Below are 27,104 nucleotides of genomic sequence, written 5' to 3' on the forward strand. Positions count from 1 at the left end.
TATTGTACATATAAAGAATACTCAATATATTTATAAATAAATATATGTTTTGCATTTTTATAGTAGGTAGATCATTTTGACTTGGTCATTTTATAAGTAGCTCGCATGCTGAAAAAGTGTGTGCACCCCTGTTCTAACAGAAGAAGTAAGAATTTACTTAATTTACTTATTTAAGAGGAAGAAGAAGAGGAAGAGGAAGAAGAAGAGGAAGTGACGTAGTATGGCCGGGATGCGAGGCTTCGGATGTCATTAATGACGTCAACGATACACGCCTCGATACACTCATCGCGGAAAACTTTAGACACGCCCCGAAGCTTTATCACAGCACGTAACATCACTAACTGCACCCTGAGACAGATCTGCAAGCAGACGCTCTCTGTTAACTCTAACTTACATTTAATCTACTCACAGTTTCACTAGTTCAACAGTTAAAGAGCCACTGGTCTCTGCAGGCCTGAAGATGACATCCAGGAAAGTGATCGAGTTGTTCTATGATGTGGTTTCTCCGTACTGTTGGCTTGGCTTCGAGGTTTGTTTCTTTTCTTTTTTTGGGGGGTCTAGCTCATGGACTGTCTGCTTCAATAACACAGTCACAGACTTGTTTAAAACATGAAGCTTTTACACGGATTGTTTGTGTTTACAGGTGATGTGCCGGTACAGACATGTGTGGAATATAGAGCTCAGACTGCGTCCTGCATTATTGGGAGGTGTCATGAAAGGATCAGGTGAATAAACACCTGGGAAAGTAACTAACTACATTCACTCAACTACTGTAGGTGAAAGTAACTCATTACGTTTACTCAACTACTGCTGTAGCCTGCTGAAGCACAATGTTTGAGGTGCTTGTACCTTACTACGTTTTAACTTTAGTTACTTTGCAGATTCAGATCAATTATACCAAAATATAATCAACAAATACAATATTATATTAAAGGTTAAGATAAAATAAGGGAGATGATTCACAATTTAGCAGTATATAAAGTAAAACTAGCTCCACCTTTACCAGCTGCAACATTAAAATGACATTAAAGGGACTGTTTGTAAGAATGAGAAATCGGTTGTAACAGCGACACCTCTGGCCGTTAAGTCAACGAAAGTCTGTTGCTCACGCTCGCCCGTGTGCACGCGCTACCTGAATGTGAGCGAGCATCCGTCAAAACAGTGAGGCGACACACACATCAGCTAAAACCACAATATCACTCTATATTTCACCTGCTTGGCAGTAATGTTAGCTGACCAGATGAAGGTCTCTCCATGAATCACTGCTGATCCTAGTGTTGGCTTTTCCTGCCTCAGCCTCCCAACCGCGGCCAGAGGGAGACACCGGCACCTGGTCGGAGACGATAACGTTTCTCACTGCGGAGCCCCGTCACTTCACAAGACACGGAAAAACCTCTGTTGTCTGAAGGAGCTGCAGCATTTATTTCTGCACAAATTCACTAGATATTCTCAGAGCTACGAAGTCTTCTGCAGTGTGTAGTGTGCGCGCATGCACGTGAGGTGGAGCGAGCTGTGAGTGAAGGCAAGCAGAGGAGCAGAGTACAGCAGAGACTCCGGCCCTGGAGACCAAAGTTACGGTCTCCCCCGCGTCCTCCGACCGCGACCAACACTGTTTTGCAAGACGGGCTTCACTAGATATAACTTTGCGGTTTTGGTGCTTCCATGTAGTTTGTGTTGGAGTCTGAGTCTGAACAGCGTAGCCACACGCGAGCGCGCATGGGACACCGACCCACAATGATTTATACGTGTAAGAAGTTACAAACAGTCCCTTTAAATTGTGTCACAATTAGGGGGGGATCAATGGACAGAAATTGAATATGATATGAATAAGAATGTTTTCTTTAGTGTATAATCACCTGAAAATAAGAATTGTTGTGTTTTCGTTACCTAAGACAGAGATGTTTATATCATATATCGCCATGTTGCACCGCCATGTTTCTACAGTAGCCCAGAACGGACAAACCAAACTGTTAACTTTTCCTGCTTGGGGCCGAACATTAGACACCACACACACACACTCTAACGCACTGGCCTCTGCTCCAAATGGCTCTGGAGAGGGCCATTCACATTTTCACGTAGCTCTCCAACGCTTGGCACACGAGAGAGGCTTCAGTTGGTTGCAATATCCTCACCTCACTGCTAGATACCGCCAGATCCTACACACTGGATATTTGATGCTACTGCTTGTTCTTTACTTAAAGGTCTTATTGATATCACTTGTTGACAATTATTTTTAAAAATAATACATCCACAAGAGCTTTTAGAAAGGTGCTGAATAAAAATGTCTTTTCCTAGGAAAAACTTATGATTGTGAATTAATCATTAAAAATGTTTTGAATGTTTTGTTTTTCTCTTTGGAAGATATGACATTTGGTTCCCACTTCTAACTAGGCTTGTCAGCCACAGTAAAACAACGTCCTTATCACGTGGTATTTCTGTGTCGTCAGTTAGTGTGGGGAAAAAAAACTGGCTGAGTTGACAGTTAGTGACTTGCAACGACTTGTTATGAAGTGAATGCAATGGAACGGGGGCGGGAGAATGCAACTCCTAGTGCTGAATGTTATCAATAACACCTTTAAGTAAAACTGTTGGATTCAGGACTTTTACCCATACCTGTGTAGACACTGTTGGTACTTTTATATTTCATACAATAGTTATCTTTCATGACAGGCAACAAGCCCCCTGGTCTGCTTCCAGACAAATTGCTGTACATGACCAAGGATCTGATGCGCGCATCACAGTATTTTGGTGTTTCCATGCAGGCTCGAACTGACCCCTATGAGGCCACGTTCCAAAAAGGTACATACAAGCAGGATCTGATGGGGTCAGAGCTGTGATTGTATTCACAAAAACAGTGGTGGCACTATTTCTTTATTGAGCAAAGCTAATAGTGCAGCGCGTTTCAGGTCTTCTTCTGTTTTTCTTCTCCTAGGCTCCTTGTCTGCAATGCGATTTGTGGCAGCATTACAAGAGCGGGAGAAGGGTTGGAGACAAGCAGGTGGAGCAGGTTGTCCAGGGAGCTTTGGAAAAGGATCTGGAGCGAGGACAAAGACATCACAGAACCTGCATCCTTGTCTGAGGTACCAGCTTATCAAGGCCTGGTCGTGTTTTGAGAAGATTAAGAAGCACTGTTTACGTTTGTCACATTTTTGCACATGTCTGTGCAGGCGGCGATGAAAGCGGGACTGTCTGACGGCGAGATTAAAGAAGTGCTTGAGATGTCCACCTCAAAGGAGATCAAAGACAAGCTGAAAAGCTCAACACAGGAAGCACTTGATCACGGGTCAGTTTGTCCTTCAGTTCTTCTTGTAGATTCAGAGAGACGAGACATTACAGGAAAATTACCAAAATTCTCTCCTATTGCGTCTTCCCAGGCATTTGGCTTCCCATCTTGTGGTGTGTCACGTCAACGGAAAGCCAGAGATGTTTTTTTGGATCTGACAGATTGAGCTCATGGCGCACTGCATTGGTGAGAAAACTGTTCATTCACGAACACACATAATGGAAAAGAGACAATAGAAGTATAAATGACACTTGACATAGACTCAATCTACTGTTGCACATACTGAAAGTCAACCTCTGATAATATACACAGTTTTATATAGAAATAGGTTTTATTTTGGGACTGACAAACATTTGACAACATTACATATTGTGTTTCAGCTTTTCTTCGTTTCTGTGGTTTGTGCAAAGTTCAGCATCTCAATTGGCAATTCAAGCTGAAGCTCTCATTTTGTTCTGTGTTGCAGGGGAGAAGTGGCTGGGACCTCAGCCCGACAAATCAGCTGCCAAGCTGTGAGGTACAGAGCTGCCTTCAAACACTCTTTTCATTTTAATAAGGTCAGAGCAGGTTGTTCACACAATCGGAAGGTCGGTGGTTCGATCCCCGGCTGCTCCTTGTCACAATGTCGCTGTGTCCTGGAGCAAGACACTTAACCCCTAAATTGCTCCCGAAGGCATAGCCATCGGTGTGTGAATGAGTATTTAGATTAGATCCTGATGGGCAAAGTTGGAACCTTAACAGCCTCTGCCATCAGTGTATGAATGTGTGTGTGAATAGGTGAATACTGACGTAGTGTAAAGCGCTTTGAGTGGTCGGATTGATTTTTTTCTAATTCTTCAAATGTCATGTTTTCTGTGCCTTCTGATATCAAGCAGTGTGTTTCAAATAAACCTTAATAACAAACAGTAGTTTGCAAAAAGTAATACATTGTACTGTTAATTATGTGCTTAATAAAAAGTCAAAGTATAGTATGTAAAAAAGTGATAGTATAGGATGCCGAAACTTTTTAAAAAAAAGTCATAGTTAAGTATCTCGAAAAAAGACAGTATAGTATTTAAATTTATAAAAAAAAAAAAAAAGTCATAGTATACTATGTTGAAAAAAGTCTTATAGTTTGTTGAAATTGTATTTTAAAAGTCATAGTATAGTATGTTGAAAAAAAGTCATGACTTTTGCGACATATTATACTATAACTTTCTTTATTTCTTCGACATACTATACTATGACTCTTTTACTATATTTATTTATTGACGGACTGTATACACTATGTTCACCCATTCACTCTGTATCTTTCATGTCTCTATTATTGTTTTTATAATTTTTGCATACCTTTGCCTCTCCTGTGTTTCTCTCTGTTTGCTGATGTTGCTGCTTTGACACCTGAATTTCCCTCCGGGGATTAATAAAGAGTTCATCTTATCTTATATATTTTTTTAATTATCTACTTAAAAGAAACAAGTTTATTATGGAAACTGTAGTATTGTTTTACTGCTCGTGTCCATTAGGTGGCGGTGACGTACCAATCCGTTGTCTTGCCAATCGCCAATAAATTCAAAGAAGAAGAAGAAACAGCAGCAGCCTGAGTGGAAGAAGAAGAAAATGAAGGTCGGCTAATCGACTTCAGTTTGCTCCAGAGGAGAACAATAATGTGGTTGTTTGATTGAAATCGATTCATAGTCCATAATCCTTGCAGTCAGACAAACCTGTCCGTGTTGTTTGTAGCTCTAGCTATCTGTAACTAACGCCTAGTTCAACAAACGGTGACACAAGTCCAAGCTCTTTCTCTGCTAATAACGTCTGAGAGAGTTAAACTGCGTCTGTGAGAGTTTAACTGCGTCTGTGAGAGGTAAACTGCGTCTGTGAGAGTTTAACTGCGTCTGTGAGAGTTAAACTGCGTCTGTGAGAGTTTAACTGCGTCTGTGAGAGTTAAACTGCGTCTGTGAGAGTTTAACTGCGTCTGTGAGAGTTAAACTGCGTCTGTGAGAGTTTAACTGCGTCTGTGAGAGTTAAACTGCGTCTGTGAGAGTTTAACTGCGTCTGTGAGAGTTAAACTGCGTCTGTGAGAGTTTAACTGCGTCTGTGAGAGTTAAACTGCGTCTGTGAGAGTTTAACTGCGTCTGTGAGAGTTTAACTGCGTCTGTGAGAGTTAAACTGCGTCTGTGAGAGTTAAACTGTGTCTGTGAGAGTTAAACTGCGTCTGAGAGAGTTTAACTGCGTCTGTGAGAGTTTAACTGCGTCTGTGAGAGTTAAACTGCGTCTGTGAGAGTTAAACTGCGTCTGTGAGAGTTTAACTGCGTCTGTGAGAGTTAAACTGCGTCTGTGAGAGTTTAACTGCGTCAGGTTAACTCAGTTGAACTTTGACACACTGCTGCACACTGAGACAGATCTGCAAGCAGACGCTCTCTGTTAACTCTAACTTACATTTAATCTCCTCACAGTGTTTCTACTAACAACAGTTAAAGAGCCACTGATCTCTGCACACCTGAAGATGACATCTAAGAAAGTGATCGAGTTGTTCTACGACGTGGTTTCTCCCTACTCCTGGCTTGGCTTCGAGGTTTGTTTCTTTTCTTTCTTTATGTCATAGTCCATGAGCCAGGTGGTTGGTCGTGCCACCCTGGAGGGACCAGGTCTCATAGTGGTTTGTTTTAAAGGTCTATGTCTCTAGTGTTGGGAAATGCATGATAGCATTGCAGCAGTAGTTGCTTTCTATGTGCTATCACTCCTTTTTCATCCCTCCATCAGAATAGAAAGCTTTATTGTCATTGTATTAAATACAACGAGATTCACAGTTTGCCACTTCTGGTCAGTGCTTTAAAACAAATACTTGACAAGACTAAACGAGGCTGATAAAACATATAACAGGAAAAACACACACAGTTATATAAAGCAAATAAAACAGGTAAAGTAGATGTAATAAATAAATATAAACAGAAGTGTTACACTAAAGTATAAAATATAAAAATAGATGTTATGTAAACGGAGGTAATTGCACTTGTAAAATAGGTAGGGTAGATGTAATAAATAAAATGTAAACAAGTTGAACTTGGGGTGTATATTGCATTAGGGATATATTGCACAGATAGAGGTATTCACGTTCAGTGTATTAATATTGCACAGATTTATTGTTTCAGTGTCGTATAACCCAGGGAAAGAAACTGTACACATAGATCCAGCATAAAAGAGGGAAACCAACACACAATATCATGGTCATATATCGTTGTAAAGCTTAGACTATATAATCTATCCATCAGTGACATTGTCATGACACTGATGTCAAGAGAATTTGACCTTTGACCTCTAATGCTGCAATGGGGCAAATTTTGAATGCAACTCCAAATGCCCTTATAACTAACTCCATATTGATCTGATGTGCCCATGGATAGTTCCAGCATAAAGAGCACAAAAAGAGCTTTAAAATGATATATTATATGACTAACAACAATAACATTTCTTATTAGAATAAATGTAACTGTGCAGTTTGTATCTGATAGGATGTTCAGAACTTTGCATTGGATTCTGTTAATGGGGCCGTTTGTAAATGTCTTTCTAAGCAGCAGAAACACAAAATAATACAAAAACTCTAAAAACTTTCCTAAGAAATTAATTCTCTATCCATTATTTTATGTTTTCTCACTGTTACCTCATCGTCAATATAAACATGTTCAAACTGATGAGGCCCTGACTCAGTGGCGATGGGTTATAGTCCAGGTGAAATGTGAAAATGATGTTCACTTTTTTATAAAGGCATGAAACTTGGTACATTTAAACAGTTTGGAGACCTGAACATTTTGAGATATGGAGCCATGGCAACCAAAATTACCATAACCAAATTAAGTATTTTGCATCATATCTGCATGATAATATGATGACACATCAAAGGTGATGTCTATCCCTATGTTTGGATGGCCAACGTATACAATGACACCATTCACAATATCATAAACTGTTCAGGTGAATGATTAATGGTGAATTCAGTGATGTTGACTGAAGCAAATCACACTATCAGTTTCAATAACACAGTCACAGATTTGGTTAAAACATGAAGCTTTTACACGGATTGTTTGTGTTTACAGGTGATGTGCCGCTACAGACATGTGTGGAATATAGAGCTCAGACTGCGTCCTGCATTTCTGGGAGGCGTCATGCAGGGATCAGGTAAATAAACACCTGTGAAAGTAACTCATTACATTCACTCAACTACTGTAGATGAAAGTAACTAACTACATTCACTCAACTACTGCTGTAGTCTACTGAAGCACAATTTTTGAGGTGCTTGCTCTTTACTTCACTACGTTTTAACTTTAGTTAATTTGCGGATTCAGATCAACGATACAAAATATAATCAACAAATAAAATATTATATTAAAGGTTAAGATAAAATAAGGGAGATGATTCACAATTTAGCAGTATATAAAGTAAAACTAGCTCCACCTTTACCAGCTGCAACATTAAAATGACAATGCATCAATAAGTAACCCAATAATATATATTATTCTGAAATGGGCCCTTCTGCATAATGAATACTTTTACTTGTGGTACTTTAAAGGGACTGTTTGTAAGAATCAGAAATTGGTTGTAACAGCGACACCTGGGGCCGTTAAGTCAACGAAAGTCTGTTGCTCGCGCTCGCCTGTGTGCACACGCTACCTGAATGTGAGCGAGCATCGCTCAAAACAGTGAGGCGACACACACGTAAGCTAAAACCACAATATCACTCTATATTTCACCTGCTTGGCAGTAATGTTAGCTGACCAGACGAAGGTCTCTCCATGAATCACTGCTGATCCTAGTGTTGGCTTTTCCTGCCTCAGCCTCCCGACCGCGGCCGGAGCTAAACTAACTCTTCTGCAGTGTGTAGTGTGCCCGCATACACGTGTGGAGCGAAATAGCGAGAACGAGAGTGGTGTGTGAAGGCAGGCAGAGCCAAAGCTACGGTCTCCCCCGCGTCCTCCGACCGCGGCCAACACTGTTTTACAAGACGGGCTTCACTAGATATAACTTGCGGTTTTGGTGCTTCCGTGTAGTTTTGTGTTGGAGTTTGATATTGAACAGCGTAGCCACACGTGAGCGTGCATGGGACACTGACCCGGATTTATACGTGTAAGAAGTTACAAACAGTCCCTTTAAGTAAAACTGTTAAATTCAGGACTTTTACCCATACCTGTGTAGACACTGTTGGTACTTTTATATTTCATACAATATTTATCTTTCATGACAGGCAACAAGCCCCCTGGTCTTCTTCCAAGCAGAATGCTGTACATGGACAAGGATCTGAATCGCGCGTCACAGTATTTTGGTATTCCCTTGAAGGCTCCAGCTGACCCCTTTGAGGCCATGTTCCAAAAAGGTACATACAAGCAGGATCTGATGGGGTCAGAGCTGTGATGTGTATTCACAAAACAGTGGTGGCACTATTTCTTTATTGAGCAAAGCTAATAGTGCAGCGCATTTCAGGTCTTCTTCTGTTTTTCTTCTCCTAGGCTCTTTGTCTGCAATGCGATTTGTGGCAGCAGTACAAGAGAGGGAGAAGGATGGAGACAAAAAGGTGGAGCAGGTGTCCAGGGAGCTTTGGAAAAGGATCTGGAGCGAGGACAAAGACATCACAGAACCTGCATCCTTGTCTGAGGTACCAGCTTATCAAGCCTGGTCGTGTTTGAGAAGATTAAGAAGCACTGTTTAGCGTTTGTCACATTTTTGCACATGTCTGTGCAGGCGGCGATGAAAGCGGGACTGTCTGACGGCGAGATTAAAGAAGTGCTTGAGATGTCCACCTCAAAGGCGATCAAAGACAAGCTGAAAAGCTCAACACAGGAAGCACTTGATCACGGGGTCAGTTGTCCTTCAGTTCTTCTTGTAGATTCAGAGAGACGAGACATTACAGGGAAATTACCAAAATTCTCTCCTATTGCGTCTTCCCAGGCATTTGGCTTCCCTCTTGTGGTGTGTCACGTCAACGGAAAGCCAGAGATGTTTTTTGGATCTGACAGATTTGAGCTCATGGCGCACTGCATTGGTGAGAAACTGTTCATTCACGAACACACATAATGGAAAAGAGACAATAGAAGTATAAATGACACTTGACACTCAATCTACTGTTGCACATACTGCAAGTCACCTCTGATAATATACACAGTTTTATATAGAAATAGGTTTTATTTTGGGACTGACAAACATTTGACAACATTATAAATTATGTTTCAGCTTTTCTTCGTTTCTGTGGTTTGTGCAAAGTTCAGCATCTCATTGGCAATTCAAGCTGAAGCTCTCATTTTGTTCTGTGTTGCAGGGGAGAAGTGGCTGGGACCTCAGCCCGACAAATCAGCTGCCAAGCTGTGAGGTACAAAGCTGCCTTCAAACACTCTTCGTCTGCTCACAGATTTTCATTTTAATAAGGTCTTTGATTCTTTTCTAATTCTTCAAATGTCATATTTTCTGTGCCTTCTGATACCAAGCAGTGTGTTTCAAATAAACCTTAATAACAAACAGTAGTGTGCAAAAAAAGTAATACATTGTACTGTTAATTATATGCTTAATAAAAAGAACACTGATGACTTCCAGATGATGAAGCTGGTTATGTTTTCTATTAAAATACAAAAAGGTATGAAAAGGATGCAATTGTTGCATTATGTAACATGTTAAGGTGACCAAAGTGGCGAGGGCTGGAGACTCTGGACATTTAAGTAATGGATATGAGGCAACCAGACTTAGGGAGAGAGAGAGAGAGAGAGAGGAAATTCCACCCTAAAGGGACTTTATTTAGAGGAGTTCCCCTTTAACTTCATCACGTGGTTTATCTGCATTAATACATAAACAAAGGAAGATGCATGACATAAACTACATTGCACGTGCATTTACTCAATACAATCATAATGAACTGAAATCCAGATAATGTCTAATCAAACAATATATCAGTTAAACAATATTGTTTTGCACTTTGTCGCAATGTTTCTGAATGTTTATGTAAAGCACTTTGAATTGCCCTGTTGCTGAAATGTGCTCTACAAATAAAGCTGCCTTTACTTTGCCTTGCCTTCACATTGGCAGTCATAAAGTGAACACAAAGGCATGAACTCACTTTAGAAGACGCACTTGAAGGCGGGTGATCAGGGCTGGCTGGTAGCATGTAGGGCAAACAGAGAAATGTTCTCCTCGCTTCCTACTTACAGGAGTCCTGATTGTCTTCTGATTGGGCTCACCTGTGGCAAGATGACTCTGAACAGCACAGGTGAGCCTGTGGCTCCTCTCAGAGCTCATCAGGATTAAGGCGGACATGAAACACTTTCTAACACACACAGTTTAATATTTTTTATCATGCTAGTGTCGTGGCTCTACGGGTGGTGGAACGGTCGGTCCAACTCTTTGGTCCAGACTGAAATATCTCAAAAACTACGACAGTCAACAACATTCATGGTCCCAACAGGATGAATCCTAATGACTTCTGTTCCTCTAAGCACCATCACGAGGTTGACATTTGTAGTTGTGGTGAAATGTCTCCATAACTACTGAATAGATAGCCAAGACATTTAGTGAAGACATTCATGTCCCCCTCAGGATGAATTGTAATAACTGGTAATCCTTTAACTTTCCATCTAGCACCATCAGGTTACATTTTGTATTTTTCATCCCCATCAGCCTCAGCTGTTCTATGTTGTTAAATGCAAATTAGCAACTGCTAACATGCTAAACTAAGATGGTAAACATTCCACTGCTTAACATCGGCATGTTGTCATTGTCAGTATGCATGTTAGCATGCTGATGTTAGCCTTTAACTCAAAGCATCGCTGTGCTGAAGTACAACCTTACGGCTGCTAAGACCCCATGTTGTGTGTGACAGTTCACATGTTCTATACAAAATGTAAAGACTAGGTTGTTTGTCACCGCAATCATTTTATCATTGTTGTTCATAAATCAATCAAGTCTTTGTAAACATCATTGGAACATATTGATATTACTTTGATCGTAAATCTCTCATTGGCTCAGTGTTTCTTCACAGAAAGAAGGTCCTGAGTTTAAACACATGTACGCTGGACGGGTTTCCTCCGACAGTCCAAATATGTGCAGGTTAGGTGGATTGAAACTAAATTTCACATAGGTGTTAATGTTAGTGTGTACGGGGTTGTCTGTATGTGTGTGCTTTGTGGTAGACTGAGGAACTGTGTGGGCGTAACCACCCTCTTTACACACCACCCTCTCAACAGGATGTGGTTATAGATGATGGATAGGTGGAAATAAATCTTTGTTATGAAATAAATGTGTCACTACATGGGTGATACATATACTACATATAGATGTTTCAGCTATATGTCAGTCAGATGTAGAAGCTCAACTATACCGATCAGATTATACAGAAGTCAGATCAATAATACATCACAATGATCCATTCTGGGTAAAAAAAATGTGAAGTTGGTTCTACTGACACTAATCACTACAATCAAATTACACTAATCAGCTACCATTTGGGAATTTTGCTTTAATCAGATTTACGACTGTCTCTTTAGAAACTTCCATTTTTTTTTAAACAGAGTTTATTTAAAAATGTTGTTAATACAACTCTGACAATCCATTGCATGTTCGGACTGATAGATATCACACCCACCCCCCACCCATGACAATACCCAGAGGGCACTCAAAAAAAACAAGTGTACAAAAATTAATATAAATAAATAGATAAATAATAAAATAAAATAAAATAAAATAAAATAAACATAAATAATGATGAATTGTTAGAGGTTTAGGACAGTACACCCTATCATCTAGGGCACTGACATGCATAAAACAAGCACAGGAGTCAAGCCGAAGAGTTGAACACAAAGATAACTAAAAAGAGAAACTAAAAAGAAACTTCCATTTTAAGTCCAAATATTTATAGGCGTGGAGTTATTTCTATTTTTACTTGATTTTATTCATTTGTGTCCAAGAAACATCTGTTATATGTCATAATAATGCAGCATTGGAAAGTAACTAAGTACATTTACTCAAGCACTGCACTTAGATACAAGTTTGAGGTAGTTGAACTTGAATATTTCCATTTCATACAACTTTATATTTTCAGATAGAAATGTTGTTGTTTTTATTTTTGACAGCTACAGATACTATTTCACGTTAAGACTTTGCATAAAAAACATGATAAAATCATAAAAATATAAGTGTTTGAGGCTCAAAGACGTAAAATGATCCAATATTTCACAAAAACAAGTAAAACTACAACAGTAAAATGTTACTTATGTATTCATGCATTAGTATTAACAACCTAATAATGTAATATATAATAATGTATCGCTTACACGGGACATTTTCTGCTGAATGAATACTTTATTTTGATACTTTATGTACATTTTGTTGATAAAACTTCTGTACTTTTACTTCAGTATATTTTTTAATGCAGTATTTTTACTAATTGAGTAATGCTATATTGTTGTAATGAAGGATTTGAGTACTTCTTCCACCACTGTAATAATGCTTTATCTTAATTGACAGTACTCTGTTTATATATTTTTCAAGATGTGGGATTATTGATCCACATTTAACGCCTGTACCCGGAAAGAAATGCAGTTTGTTATTGTTGACTTAAAAACTCCAGAGCAGGCGAAGCTTGTTATACGAGTTCCAGTGCAATGGAGGCCAAACATGCTTAACAAAAGGCCTACAAATAACAAAGAGTGGCAGGACCAGTTTACCCAGACAAAGTGGAGAGAGGCAGGGCCACAAGCAGCTGACATTATGCATGTTCAGAGAAAAAGCTAATTGCAGAATGTGGTCGAGCAAACTCTGAAAGAAAGGCAGGGCTGGACTGTGGATCTCCATAAACCAGACTATGTGGCAGGAGTGTGGCAGAAAGGAGGAAGGAGGAAGAGGTAAATAGAAGAGAAGAGCGAGAAGGTGTAGGTGAGGAGGGTGGAGTTAATGAAACAAGGCGGAACATAGACAAACAGAGAGCAGTGCATTGATCCCCTGAGCCGGACAAATCACCTGAGAACAACAAGACAATGAAGATCTGAGCAGCACAGCTGAACCCGGACGACTCATTCAGCTGGGAGGATGTATGAAAAGTGTCTGACAGAGTGAAGGAGGGAAACATGAGCCTGAAATAACAAGAGTCAACATCTTCTTTTGGGATATAAGACACAACTGAAGGAGCTGAGGTAAGGATTGGATGTCTTTTCTATTAAACTGTTCTTTAAGTCATGTGATGTATTGTCAAGGTAGCTCTGAGGTATAGAGTGAGATCATGTGAATGCATGATAAGCTTTAACGCAGTCTTTCTGTGATGATTGTGACATATTCTATCAGTTTTGAGAGTGCAAGCTGGTGCTTCGTTTGCCCTTTCGGTGTGTAGTACACGCAACACTAGCAATTATGGGTAAAATAAGAATGCAGATGAACAGGTTTAGAGATCTTGGATCTCACGTAAAAGTATGATCATGTGGTGGAAGATTTCCTCTGTGTAGCTATAGAGTGGTTTATGTTCCTGAATTCAGATAAGATAAGATATACATTATTGACCCAAGCGGGAATTTTGATTGGGCAATAGTGTATACCACATTAAGATTCCTCAGTTAGAGATGATACATTTTATTTATATAGCTTTGGTGAAGCTCATATATTTCATCCTAAGATTGACCAACGATTGAGGTCTGTGCTGTAAGACCAAAAGGATCAAAGTTTTGTGTTACAAAAGTAGATGAATTAAACAAGAGCAATCAGGTGAGGTGTGTCAGAGTGTTTACTCTGATTGCCAGTCTCGTCAGCGGCTGGAAGAAACAGTTTGGCAGACCTCAGAGACAGTGATACAACATGTGAAGCTTCTAGTCTCAGTTACACGTTCGCTCAGACACCTTATCACACTGGACACCTGCAAGAGTCATGTTACTCTCCACAGATTCAGCCCCAGAGACTAAATGGGTTTCTTTAGGTCACTTTAGGATATGTTTTAGTAAATGGAAATTATCCTGACGTGATTACATAACAGTTGTAAACATATAGAAGTACTAGAAACCTAGTGAACATGAAGTTCAGTGTATGAGAAATGGACAAAAGTGATTAAAACATTTTCTTTAATTATATCTTTTTTATGTTTGATAGGATGTCTTCAGTATCAGACGCAGACTTCCGCTGCAAGCATGGAGATACTATCTGTGGTAAGTTTTATCAGCAGATACTTGAATTTGACCCCTATAACCTGGTGTGTCAGATGTTAAGTTGACAGATGAACAGATGACATACCAGCAGAGACTGCACTTTTGACTTGCTGAGTGATGCTGACGTCTCCTTGTGTCTGCTCCCGTCTGCAGAGATCCGAGTGTACGAGCAGGAGGTGATCATCGTGCCCATCCTGCTGCTGGCCAGCTTCATCGTCACTCTGGTCTTCATTCTCCTGCTGCGCTTTTGTCCAGAGAAAGTCGACCGCATCCGTCCTCAGTCCTTAAAGTCAAAGTCAAAGTCGGGCACCAGGAGAATTCTGCATGGCATCGATGGTGAGACACTGGAATAGACACAAGTTTGTTAGTGTTGATTTAAATAAATGAAATCACAGTATTACATAAATTAAATTAGATTTATACACAGTCAGCATGCTGATTCCATATGTGTATTTTTGTGTTTCGCTTTTTTTCCAGGAGTTGTAGTTAACCCCAGTCCAGGTTCATTTTGCTTAATTATAACCTTTTTAGAGTAAACTGTCCCTACCACGGTTTCATGGTGTTTTTGTTTTTTCAGCACAAACTCAGCTATAAGTCTGACATTTTATCAATTAAACAAAGTATAAAGCAGCCAGGAACCCAAAATACAAGAAAAATTACACAGGCATCTATAAAAAATATAGACATCTGTTGTGATTATCACTCAAAATGTTATTATACAACCATTCAAGGCTGTAAACAAAAATAATGTTTCACTTTTTATAGACACAAATACAGCAGAAACATGTAGGAAATAAAACTATACAGTCTAATTACATGTAAAGTGATTTTATCTCAACTTGTTCGTGCCTGTAATTTACTGACAGATGCCGTGTGAAAGCTCCACATCAGCACTTTCAACCGGTTTCTAGTTATGTTACTATAAATAAAACCTGCTCAGTGCAATCTCAGTTTAATAGACAGACTCCAGAGGGTTAAATATGTACAGTTGACAGTAGAACCAGCCGCCTTACCACAATGTTTTACACTATTTTCTGTGCTACAGAATCATTTAAAAGTGGCAATACTTTATGTACATTTTGTTGATAAAACTTCTGTACTTTTACTTCAGTAGATTTTTTAATGCAGTATTTTTACTAATTGAGTAATGCTACATTGTTGTAATAGCACTTTCGCTTAAATGAAGGATGTGAGTACTTCTTCCACCACTGTAATAATGCTTTATCTTAATTGACAGTACTCTGTTTATATATTTTTCAAGATGTGGGATTATTGATCTACATTTGACGCCTGTACCCGGAAAGAAATGCAGTTTATTATTGTTGACTAAAAACTCCAGAGCAGGCGAAGCTTGTCATACGAGTTCCAGTGCAATGGAGGACAATCATGTGATTTTTGTCTTTCTGAATCATTTTTCCATTATGTTAACTTTGAGGCAAACTTTTACTTTTTATGTTGCAGCTGGGGTATGCACATTTGAATTGTCCTTTTTTAACCACTATACAGCTTTATATTATTGGAATCAATGTTTTATTTAGTGTTTGTACAGATCAATCAATTATGGAGTAATCATGGCTTCCTTTGTATAACCTACATTAAACTGCAGAACAGCATTCTTGGTTTTTCATAAAGCAAGGGCATGATGAAGTTTCAGTTTTCCCGCATTATACAAAGATAAATAGTCCTATTTTCCTCCTGTCATGTAAATCCTTGCCCATATCTCTAATGATAATTATTCTCTGTCTCCCCCTCCATCTCTCTGTCCATAGCTCCACTAGGTATCAGAGAGCATGTCCTGGAGCATGAAAACATCGCCTTGGACTTGCCCAGTTCCTACTCCACCTTCACCCCCCCGTACCCTTACGTCTCCAAACCCCTCTCCAGATCTGTGTCCACAATCTCTGTCCCGCCCAGCCCTACGCAGCCCCCACCACAGCCTGAATTCAACCACATTTTCACTCCCATCGTCCAACCCAGAGAGTTGCCCCGCCAGAGGCTGCCCGAGTCCTTCAACCTGGTCACCCCTCTGCCTGTCGCCTTCTCCCTGCGCTCCGACTCCTCCGTGTCCCTCTACAGGGCCCGCATGGAAAACAGGAATGTGGTGCTGCGAGTCCTAAATGGTGAGCTGGTTCAACTTGAATTTAATGGGAGCTCTTAATTGTTTAATTGATTTTCATGACCTGGTTTCTGTAACTACTGCAGTGTTCCTCTTTCACTCTCACCTCCCTCTCATTCTTGCCTTTTACAGACACTGCTGATGCCACAGAAAGACACAGCTTCCTGGGCTTTGCGTCGTTCCTGGCCCAGCTGGGACCACATCCCTTCCTGCCAGAGCTTCTTGGTGTGGTCTCACTTCGAGCTCCTCTGGTTACAGTTGTGGAAGAGCTGGAGAACAGAGACCTGCTCAGCTTCCTGTGGCGATGCAGACAGGTATATTGCTGCAATGTGTGGCAATTCACTTTGGCAGCATCTATGGTGTGGTTGCAAATTGCATCCAACTGAGTACCCCTCTGCTCACTCCTCCCTGTCCAAGAATGCGGTAACGTGAGCCGCCGACTCGCCTCAATCAGAGACCATTCTTACTATAACACTAGAAGCAACGAAAGTCAGATGGCGGTCGTAGATACGAAGGGCTCATTCTAAGCTAACACAAAAACACAACAATGAAAACATAGTTATGAATATTATATTCCATTTCTACTCCTCCAAAAATGTTACACACTGTTCCTTTAAGCATCAAACCATATATTTAAAGCAAAGAAGGATTCATAATGAGCAAAAGAATGATTGTGTCATCTTCCAAATGTTAAAGTAACTCTGTGTTTTCTTTCCAGGAACATGTGGATTCTCCATGTGAGATGAATGAGAGACGAATATTTACCATGGCCAAACAGGTGGCCTCTGCACTGGTTAGTATGCTAACATATGACCTCACGTTTTTAGACCACTTTGACTTTCAAATCAGCGACATACACTAACCCTGTCCTGACCTCAGCATTGACTTGCTGGCAGGGTTTCCCTCCACTACTCCTTCATCATACCATTCACCTACCTATATATTGTATAACAACAGTAGCTATATATACACAGTATAGCTGAGGCGGATGGGAATGTCATTTCTTTTGGCTGGTATTCGGTCATAAAAGTATTTATAAAAAGGAAATGTATTCAAATTTGAACCTGATAATGGCCCGCGATTAAAAGTTGGAGGATCGCCAAAGTTATTTCAGTTCCACCTGATGGGAACATGAATGTCCTGGTAATCCATCGTATAGTTGTTGAGACATTTCATTCAAAACCACAATGTGAACCTCCTGGTGGCGCTACAGGAGCAAAGCGGGATCACTAGGATTCATCCTCTGGGGACCATGAATCTAGACGATGGAAATCCATCCAATAGAATATTTCAGTTTGGATCAAAGTGGTGGACAGACCCATCGACAGACCAACAGACCGGAATTGCCATTTCTAAAGCCACTAGCATGGCTAAAAAATATACATATATGTGCAATACCAATATAGCCTACTCTACTGTCTGAAATGCTCTAAAAACGCTGTATCTGTGAGGTTTTAGGAAGACCCTTACATATTAACTTCATGTCAACGGTGATGAATGAACGGAAATCAACTGCTTGTATGTTTAATCCTGAGATGCCCCTTGTCTTGTTGCCCAATCAGGAGTTCCTTCACAGCAAAGATCTTCTGCATGGAAACATTCGTGCCCGCAGCGTCCTGGTCACCAAGGAGTACACGGCCAAGCTTTGGGGCCTGCATGGGGTCTACACGAGGAAGAACCAAGAAGTCACTCAGAGAGACGAATCCTGCATGAAGAAGTGGAAAGCACCAGAGCTGTTAGCCAGAAGACCCCCCAGTCAGAGCAGCGACATGTGAGTGCTTCTGTTTTCTATCTGTTTACAATCTCCAATGATGCTGCTGCAGCATAAAAATATATATATATATTTATTAAATGCTGTATATTATTAAGAGCATTACTGAATGGAAGAGTCTAACCACCTCTGTGTGTTCCTCTCAAGCTGGTCATTTGGCATCTTACTGTATGAAATGGCCACATTGGGTAAGTTGAATTCAAATTTTTGGGAACATATAGGTCATAAATAAACTTAAAAAAATGCATTTATGAGATTTGTAGGTAGGACAACCTACTAGTTGGCTTGACAATGTATATATTTCTCAACTGTCAGAAATCTTCCCATACCATTTATACCACATTATCTATCACTTTAATATTGTATATATTGAGGATGGAACCTGCCAAAATAAAATTGATAAATAAATGATAAATGATAAATAAATAAATACAAAATATGCCAATAAATGAACAAAAAAATATATTAGAAATAATTGTAGGCATTAATTAATTGATAAAATGTGAAATAAATGTATATTTCTGTTTTAAATAGCTTATTTATTTATCTTTGGATTACTTCCCCTATCTATCTACACTTCTATTTAATTTTATTTAATTTTTAATTTTTAATCTATTTTTTTATTCATTATTAAATTGTATGTATTTATTTGTGTATGATTTATTTCTATATTCTTTTCTTTATACATTTCTTATGTTTGTTTTTTTACATTTTAGATAAATAAATGCAAACCTATAAACAGGACTACCTATAGCAATATTGTATTTTAATATGATTTCTTCACCAATGTGATGAAGTAATCTGCAAAGTATTTGATTTACTGGATTAGCCAAAAAACAGACATCCATAAACAGCTTCTCTATTGATTTTCCAGAAAAGTTACTATATAACACAATATATTGATATCACAATGTAAAAGTACATATACCTTGATACCATAACTCCCACTCCTAACTACAACATTTACTCTGTTCTCTCCAGGTGAAGCTCCATTTGCAGAAATCCCAGTTACTGAGCTTCTACAGTTTCATCAACGAGGGAAAAGTCTGAAAAAACCTTCCAACTGTTCCAACTCGCTGTAAGTATCCACTGCATGCTCCAGATAACACAACCTGAAGCAGTTTCCCTCTTTAACAACATATGCTGTGAATCTCTCTCTCTCAGATACTCCGTCATTAAGGGTTGCTGCCAGTGGAAGGACCAAGATCGACCCTCTCTGGCTGAGGTCAGCCGCAAGATTGTCTCGGGAGAGAAAAGTGCCTCTGACAAAGTCCTCAAGGTGTCTGGGACAGTGAATATTGAGCAGTACCTGCACGAAGCAGGATACGGGGAGGCCAACAGCTACACTGTTTTCTGATCAATGACTGTGCCGGCAAAATGAATTGCACTATTCTTCTCAGTGGTACCCTGATGGTGCACTTCTACAAAACTTTCAGGTCAATAAAAGTGTTCCAAACTTTGTGTTCGAGAGCTTTGGGCACTGAAATTGTTCTTTTATTTTATGTATTCTTCTACTTCAGGTTCAAAAACTAGATCAACTGTATGCTAAATAAGATGTTTACTTTTGGGAACCAATCATTTTCATTGAAGTAAGACCTCATTCATGTGTGTCTTCGTCTGTCCATGCAATACCTAAATCTTTGAAGTTCAGTTGGGGATACAAGCCGTCATTTTGTGGTAGTATGCTCAAAGATATGTAAACTTGACCGATGCACAGCCGCTGCATCCTGAACTTGTAGTCGTTTCTGTCAACTTATGACGCTTTACAGATCTGGTTCATAAAGCCAATGTATATTTGCAGATGTAATTTATGTTATTGTCACATTTTTGTATGATTCTATATTTGTCAGTGGTGGAAATGAAGGGCACATAAATGTATTTATTACACTCACAGTCTTCTCTACAAGCTCAGTTCAAGTCTACGAGCAGGAACTGAGCTTTAACTGTTTACACACATTTTAAATGTGAATAAAAATGTTACCGCAAGTTCTACAATGATCTTTTTCATTTTCAAGCATACACATACGCACGTTTACTTATGTCACTTTTTACATAGACTTTCTATGCGTTCCAATACCCATACTACCATACTATTTAGTATGCCAGAAAACGTTTTAGTATGTCCCAATACCGTACATAGTATGTCAAAAGCAGTATGTCAAAAATACCAGATTATGTCCTAATAAGGGCTGTCGGAGTTAACGCGATAACGTGTTAGCGCAAATTTGTTTGAACGCATGCCCACTTTATGATAATCACATGCAGTTTGGGGCAAGTCATAGTCAAGTCAGAACACTGACACACTGACAGCTGTTGTTGCCTATTGGACTTGAGTTTGCCATGTTATGATTTTAGCATATTTTTTATGCTAGATGCAGTACCTGTGAGGGTTTCTGGACAATATTTGTCATTGTTTTGTGTTGTTAATTGATTTCCAGTAATAAATATATATGTACATTTTCATAAAGAAAGCATATTTGCCCACTCCCATGTTGATAAGAGTATTAAATACTTGATAAATCTCCCTTTAAGGTACATTTTGAACAGATAAAAAAGATTAATTTGCGATTAATCATGAATAACTATGGAAAATCATACAATTAATCGCCATTAAATCTTTTAATCGATTGACAGCCCTAGTCCTAATACATCCAGTCGCATTTTGCAGTATGCAAGCCAGCATGCGTTTCTGACCCACAATCCTCTGCACAGTGGATATTTGAACAAGAGGGTCAAAGTTCAAGGCGCAATATGACGAAGAAATATGTCCCAATTTGTAAGGGCAGCTGCAATGTGTACTAAAAGTAAAAAGAAAAAGTATTTGATTTGGAACGCAGCCTTTTATTCATTTCCAGGAGACTTAATCTTAACCTTAGTCTAACCCTAACCACTGACCCAAAAATCAGCTTTTCCCCAAATAGGGACATAGCTTAACTGGTCTTTAGCCTGAAATGTGTCCCTACAGGTGGCCTAAGTTAGGAACACACACACACACACACACACACAGAGGTCCAGTAACAGGTATTGTTTATTGGTTGTACTGCATACATGTACACAGAGCACTTCCACTCAGCCCTTGAGAGAGCAAACCAAGAGGAATACCTATTTTCAGGTAGTTAAGTTGATTAAAGCTACTAAAACTATATCATATCCATGAAAAAATAACTTTGATTGTAGTACAAAATGGAAAAGATACAAAACTAAACTTTTAATAACTGGTATAGTGAACTAAGTAAAACACCAGGCTTTTTGAGTGTCCTTCACTCGATGTGATTGGAGCCTGGATTGAACATCTACGGTAAATAAACCAATAACTACTAAAAAGACTGAAATATATAAATGAAGTGGACTGATGTTGACATCACTCCAAATCATTTCACTAAAGTTAAAGCACCGTTTGAAATACAGCAAGAAGGCAACGTTTCTTTTCTTTTTTTTAGCCCAACAGGTGAACTGTCCTAGTTAGAAGACCTAGCACCGGTTACTGCAGGCTGGCACAGTTTTATTAGAGTTTACATACAAAAGGCTTCTAAACAGACAGAAAAACAACTGACAAACACTACTGACATGGATGCTTCAGACTGTCCATGCTCACCACTCACACATAACAGTATACATAGAATCCCACATTCAACGTCCAGAAAGTAAACTGTCTCCACATGACGGATGGTGCACCATTGTTTTGTAAAAAATACATCCTCACTGTCACCAAGTCCCTTTGACTTCTTACTAAAAGAGGAGCAGGTCCAAGTATTGATTCCAGTGAGAAGTCATCAATGAGAAAACGATCCTGTGTCCCTCTGAAGAACTCGCTGCATCACTCACGCAGGGTGTTGATGGAGGCACAGATCTTGAGAGCGGGACCCAGCTTGATATTCATGGTGGAGATGAGATGGTCCTCTCGCAGGAGCATCAGAGCCTGCCCGTCTATTTCCTGTGACAGAAACTGGGCGGCCAATTCTTCACAGCCTGGACACCACCCGACGGGAAGACAGAATTAGTACAAAAAGAGGACAGGAGACGTGGCTACTTACAAAACTGTGGTCTTATAATTGAACACCAACCTTGAAGTGAAGAGATAAACCTGCAGACTTCTTCCACGCTCCACTGAGCAGGAGTTGCTGAGAGGAAGTGTGCCCCCTCTAGTGGGAGGCTACCGGGAGCTGAGCTGTCAGACGGAGGTGCACTGCGCTCAGCTCTGGAGCAGGAGTGTGAAGAGCTCGGGGACAGTGAAAGAGAATCGTCCTCCTCTTCTTCCCCGTCGCTGGATACGTCCTCCGAGCGACTGGACTCAGAGTGAAACTACGCCCAAAAGAGTGGAGATACAAAAGCCAATGATGAAACTTCAGAGAGTAAGCTGCATTTGTTGATAAGCCAACCACATGATATATATGAAGCATAAGGCACTGATCAGACAGAGCTTGTTTTGCAGGTGGAAAACGTCTTTTTTTTATTTTTATTGTTGCTCGGCAACCACCAAATGAGTGCTAACGTATGCTTACCACAAGCCAAGAACTGTACGCTACGTAATAGTTAATAGTACAGTTTAGACAAATCTAGATTATCACCAGTCTCCTCCTTTGAACTGCAGATCTTACCTTAACAGGTAGATGCCTGCTTGATATTTTATTACAGGTGATATTAGAGCTGCTCCTGCGAGAGGGGCCCCTTCGCCTAGCAGCGCTGTCAGTGGGTGCTGGAGGTGGTGCCAGCCCTGCACCACTCCTCCCTCTGCTGGTCTTGAAATGTTGGCTGCAGCTCACGTTATACCTGCGGATCCAGGAGCACAGTCAAAACTCAGGAGGACATTTCTTAGATTTTTATGTTCTCTTGTAGTTTTGACTCCAGTGAAATCCCCTGGTATAGTCTTTGGATAGTTCCCTTATTACGATTGTTACCTATCCTTGATGTAAAGCACAGTAGAATTTTTGGAGGTATGTACGACATCATCAAACAAAAAAACAAAATATAAACAATGCCGACATACGAAGCTAAATTAAATCATACCTCTTTGCACAAGTATTTGAACAGAACCTCTTTGATCCTCTGAACTGGCTTGCTGGAGCGAGGCTTCCACAGTACTCACACTTTAACACTGAGGAGGAAAAGGAACAGATAAAACTATGTTACACATTTAGGAAATACTGATCATGCACGCACAGATTCGTGGTATCATACTTGAGCATTAAAAAATAAGAGTTATTCCACAACTTACATGGAGGTCCATTCTCTGAGCGGCCAACCAGGGCATAATCTCTGTCTTTGAGGAGTCCAGCAACCTGTCACAGCAAATATAAGCCCGACAGTAAGGAACTTCTTCACACGGAGAAGTGCATAGCCAGCGTATTTCAAATAAGAGATTTGATTTAATGTGTAAATCTATGTTATCGCAGCAGTGCACACTTACCGGGAACGGCTCAGCTCCCTCCTGGATGACAAAGCCCTCTATGAGGTGGGTGAGGACTTGAGGTTTGACCACTGCCTGGGGAACAGGCGCTCTGTCTTTGTCCCCATGCCCGACTCTTGACAACGGCAGAGGCAAGGACAGGGTGGGAGGAGATGAGAATGCAGCAGCAACAGGAAGAGCTGGTCAGGATCGAAAGAAACAGGGAAAATAATGAGCTTTCAATCAGACTTCTAGACTTAAAGTTACGATTCTTATTGCAAAGTATGGCTGCTACTAATAATCCAGCTTGATTTGGAGATGACAAATTGACATACCTAAGTCCTTTGTAGGGGCAGGGGATAAGGGAGGAGCAGAATCTTTCATGGGTGTGGAGTCTGACAATTCTGTCGCCATCTCATTTGGGGCATCACAGTCAGATTTTCTCTTCAGAGAACCAATGGCAGGCTTTATCTAATGGTATGAGGGGGAAAGACTGTGACTATTCCATGTACACTGATAGTTATCCCTACCCCTAACCAAAAAAAACAGACTGTTCTCATACAACGTTCGTAGTTATACCTACGAAAAGTTAATGAACTGTAATTTGAGTAATATCCATGAAATAAATTTGTATGTAATACAAGACTGTATGCATGTAACAAGCAGATTTTGACACGTGCGTCACGTACTGCTAGACAAACGTAGGAAAACGCACGAAAAATTAGGAATAACTTTTCATAAGATATCATATGAACTGTTGTATGAAGATATGTTGAAAGAAGTGTCATTGTCACTAAGTACGTCCTTTCAGTGGTTGAGCTTACCATAGCACTGTTGCTGCAGACCATGTTAACATTCCCACCAGCTGTACCTTCCTGGGCCGTGCTGCTTCGTGCCTGTGCCAGGGCCAAAGCCTGTGCGTTTCCCGCTAAGCCCTGCCTGGCTCCAACAAGCTGCACTGGGATGTGGGGATTGTTGTGCTGGCTGTTGCTAGGTGGCGCTGGGAGAATGTGAGGTGGGTGTCGAGGAGGCAGCTGCACAGGTAAGCGGTGTCCCTGAGCCATCTTGGGCTGGATTGGCACAGGTCCTTTTTCTGCAGTAGTGCTGGCCTGTTGCAGGGGCTGCACCACCAGAGTCTGCGTGTTAACGTTGGCTTTTGTGGTCACTGAGCCAATGGAGTAGCCCTGGGTGGTGGTTGTAACGCTCGAGGTGGGCACCAGGATCACGGGGGCAGAAGAGGAGGACAGGAGGAGCTGGGAGAGAGGGAGTGCTTGAGAGGAGGTGGAGGAAGGAGCTACAGAAGCAGCAGGAGTACCCGTCTTTACAGTCATAGTGTTGGCGGCGGACTGCTGAGTGAAGTTGGGTTTTGCCATTTGTTGCTGCTGTTGCGGTTGCACATGCTGCTGCTGAGCTGTCGGGGCAAAAGTCTGCTGCTGCTGCTGGCCGAGAGGAAAGCCGGCAACATCTTTCCTCTCTGGAAGCTCAGACTTGACACTAACCGCTCTGGGAGTGGAAATGCAGTGTAGGGCCAGATTCTGCACCTGGAACATAAAGAAAGGAGTAGGTTGTGGTGAAATACATTAGAGAAAAGTAGCAGGAGTGTGATAATAGCCCTCTAAAAACCAGCACATATTTAAGACTGTATGACTTTAAATAGCTCAGACTTCACATTACAGGTAGGTAATGGTACTCAAACCTGATCATTATCACACTGGGCATTTGCAGCGGTAGGAGCGACTTCATGCTGTTGATGTTGCTGTTGCTGTTGCTGTTGCTGTTGCTGCTGCTGCTGCTGGGGCTGTGTCTGGGTAACTGTTGCTACAGTTGCTGTTGCTGTACCACCAGGCATAAAGATGAGCTGAGAGGCAAGGGGAGCCCTGAGAGAGCGGTTGACCTATGTGAGGAGCAAGACAGATGGTCAACCTTGTAAATAGCAAGTATTTCAGTGAGTGACTCCTTAACTACACGGGATGCTTACAGATTTGCCAACATGTTAGGTGCTAATTTTTAAGGCTATTCCAAGTGATTATGCACCTCTAGATTTTCTATTGATGGAGTTCAGTTTATGTAGATTGAATTCATCATAATTGGTGACACAGACATGCCCAATATACATTTAATTGATTATTACTCAATAATTGATTATTACACAGCACACAATATGTTTTAACACAGTACGTTTTAACTCACCCTAAGATACATCTGTCCCTGTCCTGCAGAGTTTCCACCCAGCAGCACTGACTGGTTGAGAGCTGTTGTTGTTGCAGTGGTGGCCGGACCGTGGGGACGGGGATTGGTCATGGTACCTCCTGCAGATGTGGTGCTTAAGTTGACCTGGGAGGAACAGAAAATTGTACATTGCCTTATTATTTCAAAAACTGGCTGTGTAATTCATAATTCAAACAACTTGCAACAAAACTTACAGTGGTCGCCTGGGACATGTTGTTACTTGGGGCATTGGACTGACGACTAGCTGCAAGCGTGGCCTGGTTTAAGGAGAGAAATTAAAGGGATGGGGTGTAATGCTTCCGCTTACCATATTTTTGTACTGACTGCATTTTTCTGTCCTAACTCTGGTTACCTGTTGTACGGCGGCCAGGTTGTGGAGTTGGGCACTGTTGATCTGCTGCTGCAGCATGAGCTGCTGGAAGTACTGAGCTGCATTTGGCTGCCTTTGCAGTGCTTGGAGAGCCTAAACAAACAAACACACATACAGATACATGTTGTTTTAATCCAAAAGTCTTTATATTTATAAATTATTATCTATTCAAGATAACAAACATGAGTCTATTAAATCACATCTGTGCAGTTGTTTATGCACACCTGTACAGCCTGTCTCTCATACAGAGACATGTGGGCTATCTGGGGTGCACGAGAGTTTCCGTTTGTCTGAGGAGTCCCATTGGTGGTGCCTGTGTTTTGGTCTTCACCTGCATCCATGTTTGCTGCTCAAAACACAGAAACACTTTTGTTGTATACACAATAAATATTTCTATTCATTGTAAAACTTCTTAACTGTAAATATCTTAGCATGAAGACTTATTCAGCATGCAATTTAGCTTTTGTTTACCTGGGACATACAATAATAACAATTTAAAAAAAGCTTTAATACATGCACATATATAATAATAATAAAAAAGCTTTAATACATGCACATATATAATAATAATAAAAAAGCTTTAATACATGCATATATATATAAAATAATAATAAAAAAGCTTTAATACATGCACATATATAATAATAATAAAAAAAGCTTTAATACATGCACATATATAATAATTAAAAAAAAGCTTTAATACATGCACATATATAATAATTAAAAAAAAGCTTTAATACATGCACATATATAATAATTAAAAAAAAGCTTTAATACATGCACATATATAATAATTAAAAAAAAGCTT

At 40.2% G+C, this 27,104-nt stretch overlaps 3 protein-coding genes and 1 pseudogene across 3 annotated transcripts in view; 3 read left to right on the forward strand and 1 right to left on the reverse strand.

The window, feature by feature from the left end:
* Positions 1–178: 178 nt before the first annotated feature.
* LOC119496772 lies at positions 179–9,689 on the forward strand (annotated as a pseudogene).
* On the forward strand, positions 5,583–9,848 carry LOC119496769 (glutathione S-transferase kappa 1-like). The gene is made up of 7 exons (XM_037784325.1): positions 5,583–5,840; positions 7,360–7,441; positions 8,505–8,633; positions 8,767–8,912; positions 8,999–9,115; positions 9,206–9,299; positions 9,573–9,848. The coding sequence occupies exons 1-7, from the start codon at positions 5,772–5,774 to the stop codon at positions 9,620–9,622; spliced, it is 687 nt and encodes a 228-aa protein (XP_037640253.1). The 5' UTR covers positions 5,583–5,771; the 3' UTR covers positions 9,623–9,848.
* Positions 9,849–13,053: 3,205 nt separating this feature from the next.
* styk1b (serine/threonine/tyrosine kinase 1b) lies at positions 13,054–20,303 on the forward strand. Its single transcript, XM_037784314.1, has 10 exons — positions 13,054–13,428; positions 14,369–14,424; positions 14,578–14,760; positions 16,194–16,544; positions 16,673–16,854; positions 17,259–17,333; positions 18,103–18,311; positions 18,459–18,499; positions 19,293–19,389; positions 19,476–20,303. The coding sequence occupies exons 2-10, from the start codon at positions 14,370–14,372 to the stop codon at positions 19,666–19,668; spliced, it is 1,386 nt and encodes a 461-aa protein (XP_037640242.1). The 5' UTR covers positions 13,054–13,428; position 14,369; the 3' UTR covers positions 19,669–20,303.
* Positions 20,304–21,321: 1,018 nt separating this feature from the next.
* Positions 21,322–27,104, reverse strand: part of phc1 (polyhomeotic homolog 1) — a 7,142-nt gene continuing 1,359 nt past the window's right edge. The window contains exons 2-14 of the mRNA XM_037785482.1: positions 26,521–26,642; positions 26,279–26,389; positions 26,121–26,183; positions 25,888–26,031; positions 25,394–25,591; positions 24,522–25,238; positions 24,033–24,168; positions 23,719–23,897; positions 23,527–23,590; positions 23,319–23,406; positions 22,910–23,081; positions 22,376–22,613; positions 21,322–22,280 (exon numbers count right to left, since the gene is read on the reverse strand). Of these exons, the coding sequence (XP_037641410.1) occupies positions 22,129–22,280; positions 22,376–22,613; positions 22,910–23,081; positions 23,319–23,406; positions 23,527–23,590; positions 23,719–23,897; positions 24,033–24,168; positions 24,522–25,238; positions 25,394–25,591; positions 25,888–26,031; positions 26,121–26,183; positions 26,279–26,389; positions 26,521–26,637 (2,379 nt within the window). The 5' untranslated portion in view covers positions 26,638–26,642 and the 3' untranslated portion in view covers positions 21,322–22,128. The remainder of the gene's footprint in view (positions 22,281–22,375; positions 22,614–22,909; positions 23,082–23,318; positions 23,407–23,526; positions 23,591–23,718; positions 23,898–24,032; positions 24,169–24,521; positions 25,239–25,393; positions 25,592–25,887; positions 26,032–26,120; positions 26,184–26,278; positions 26,390–26,520; positions 26,643–27,104) is intronic.

The sequence above is a fragment of the Sebastes umbrosus genome, chromosome 11 (genome assembly GCF_015220745.1).
Source record: "Sebastes umbrosus isolate fSebUmb1 chromosome 11, fSebUmb1.pri, whole genome shotgun sequence".
Classification (NCBI taxonomy): domain Eukaryota; kingdom Metazoa; phylum Chordata; class Actinopteri; order Perciformes; family Sebastidae; genus Sebastes; species Sebastes umbrosus.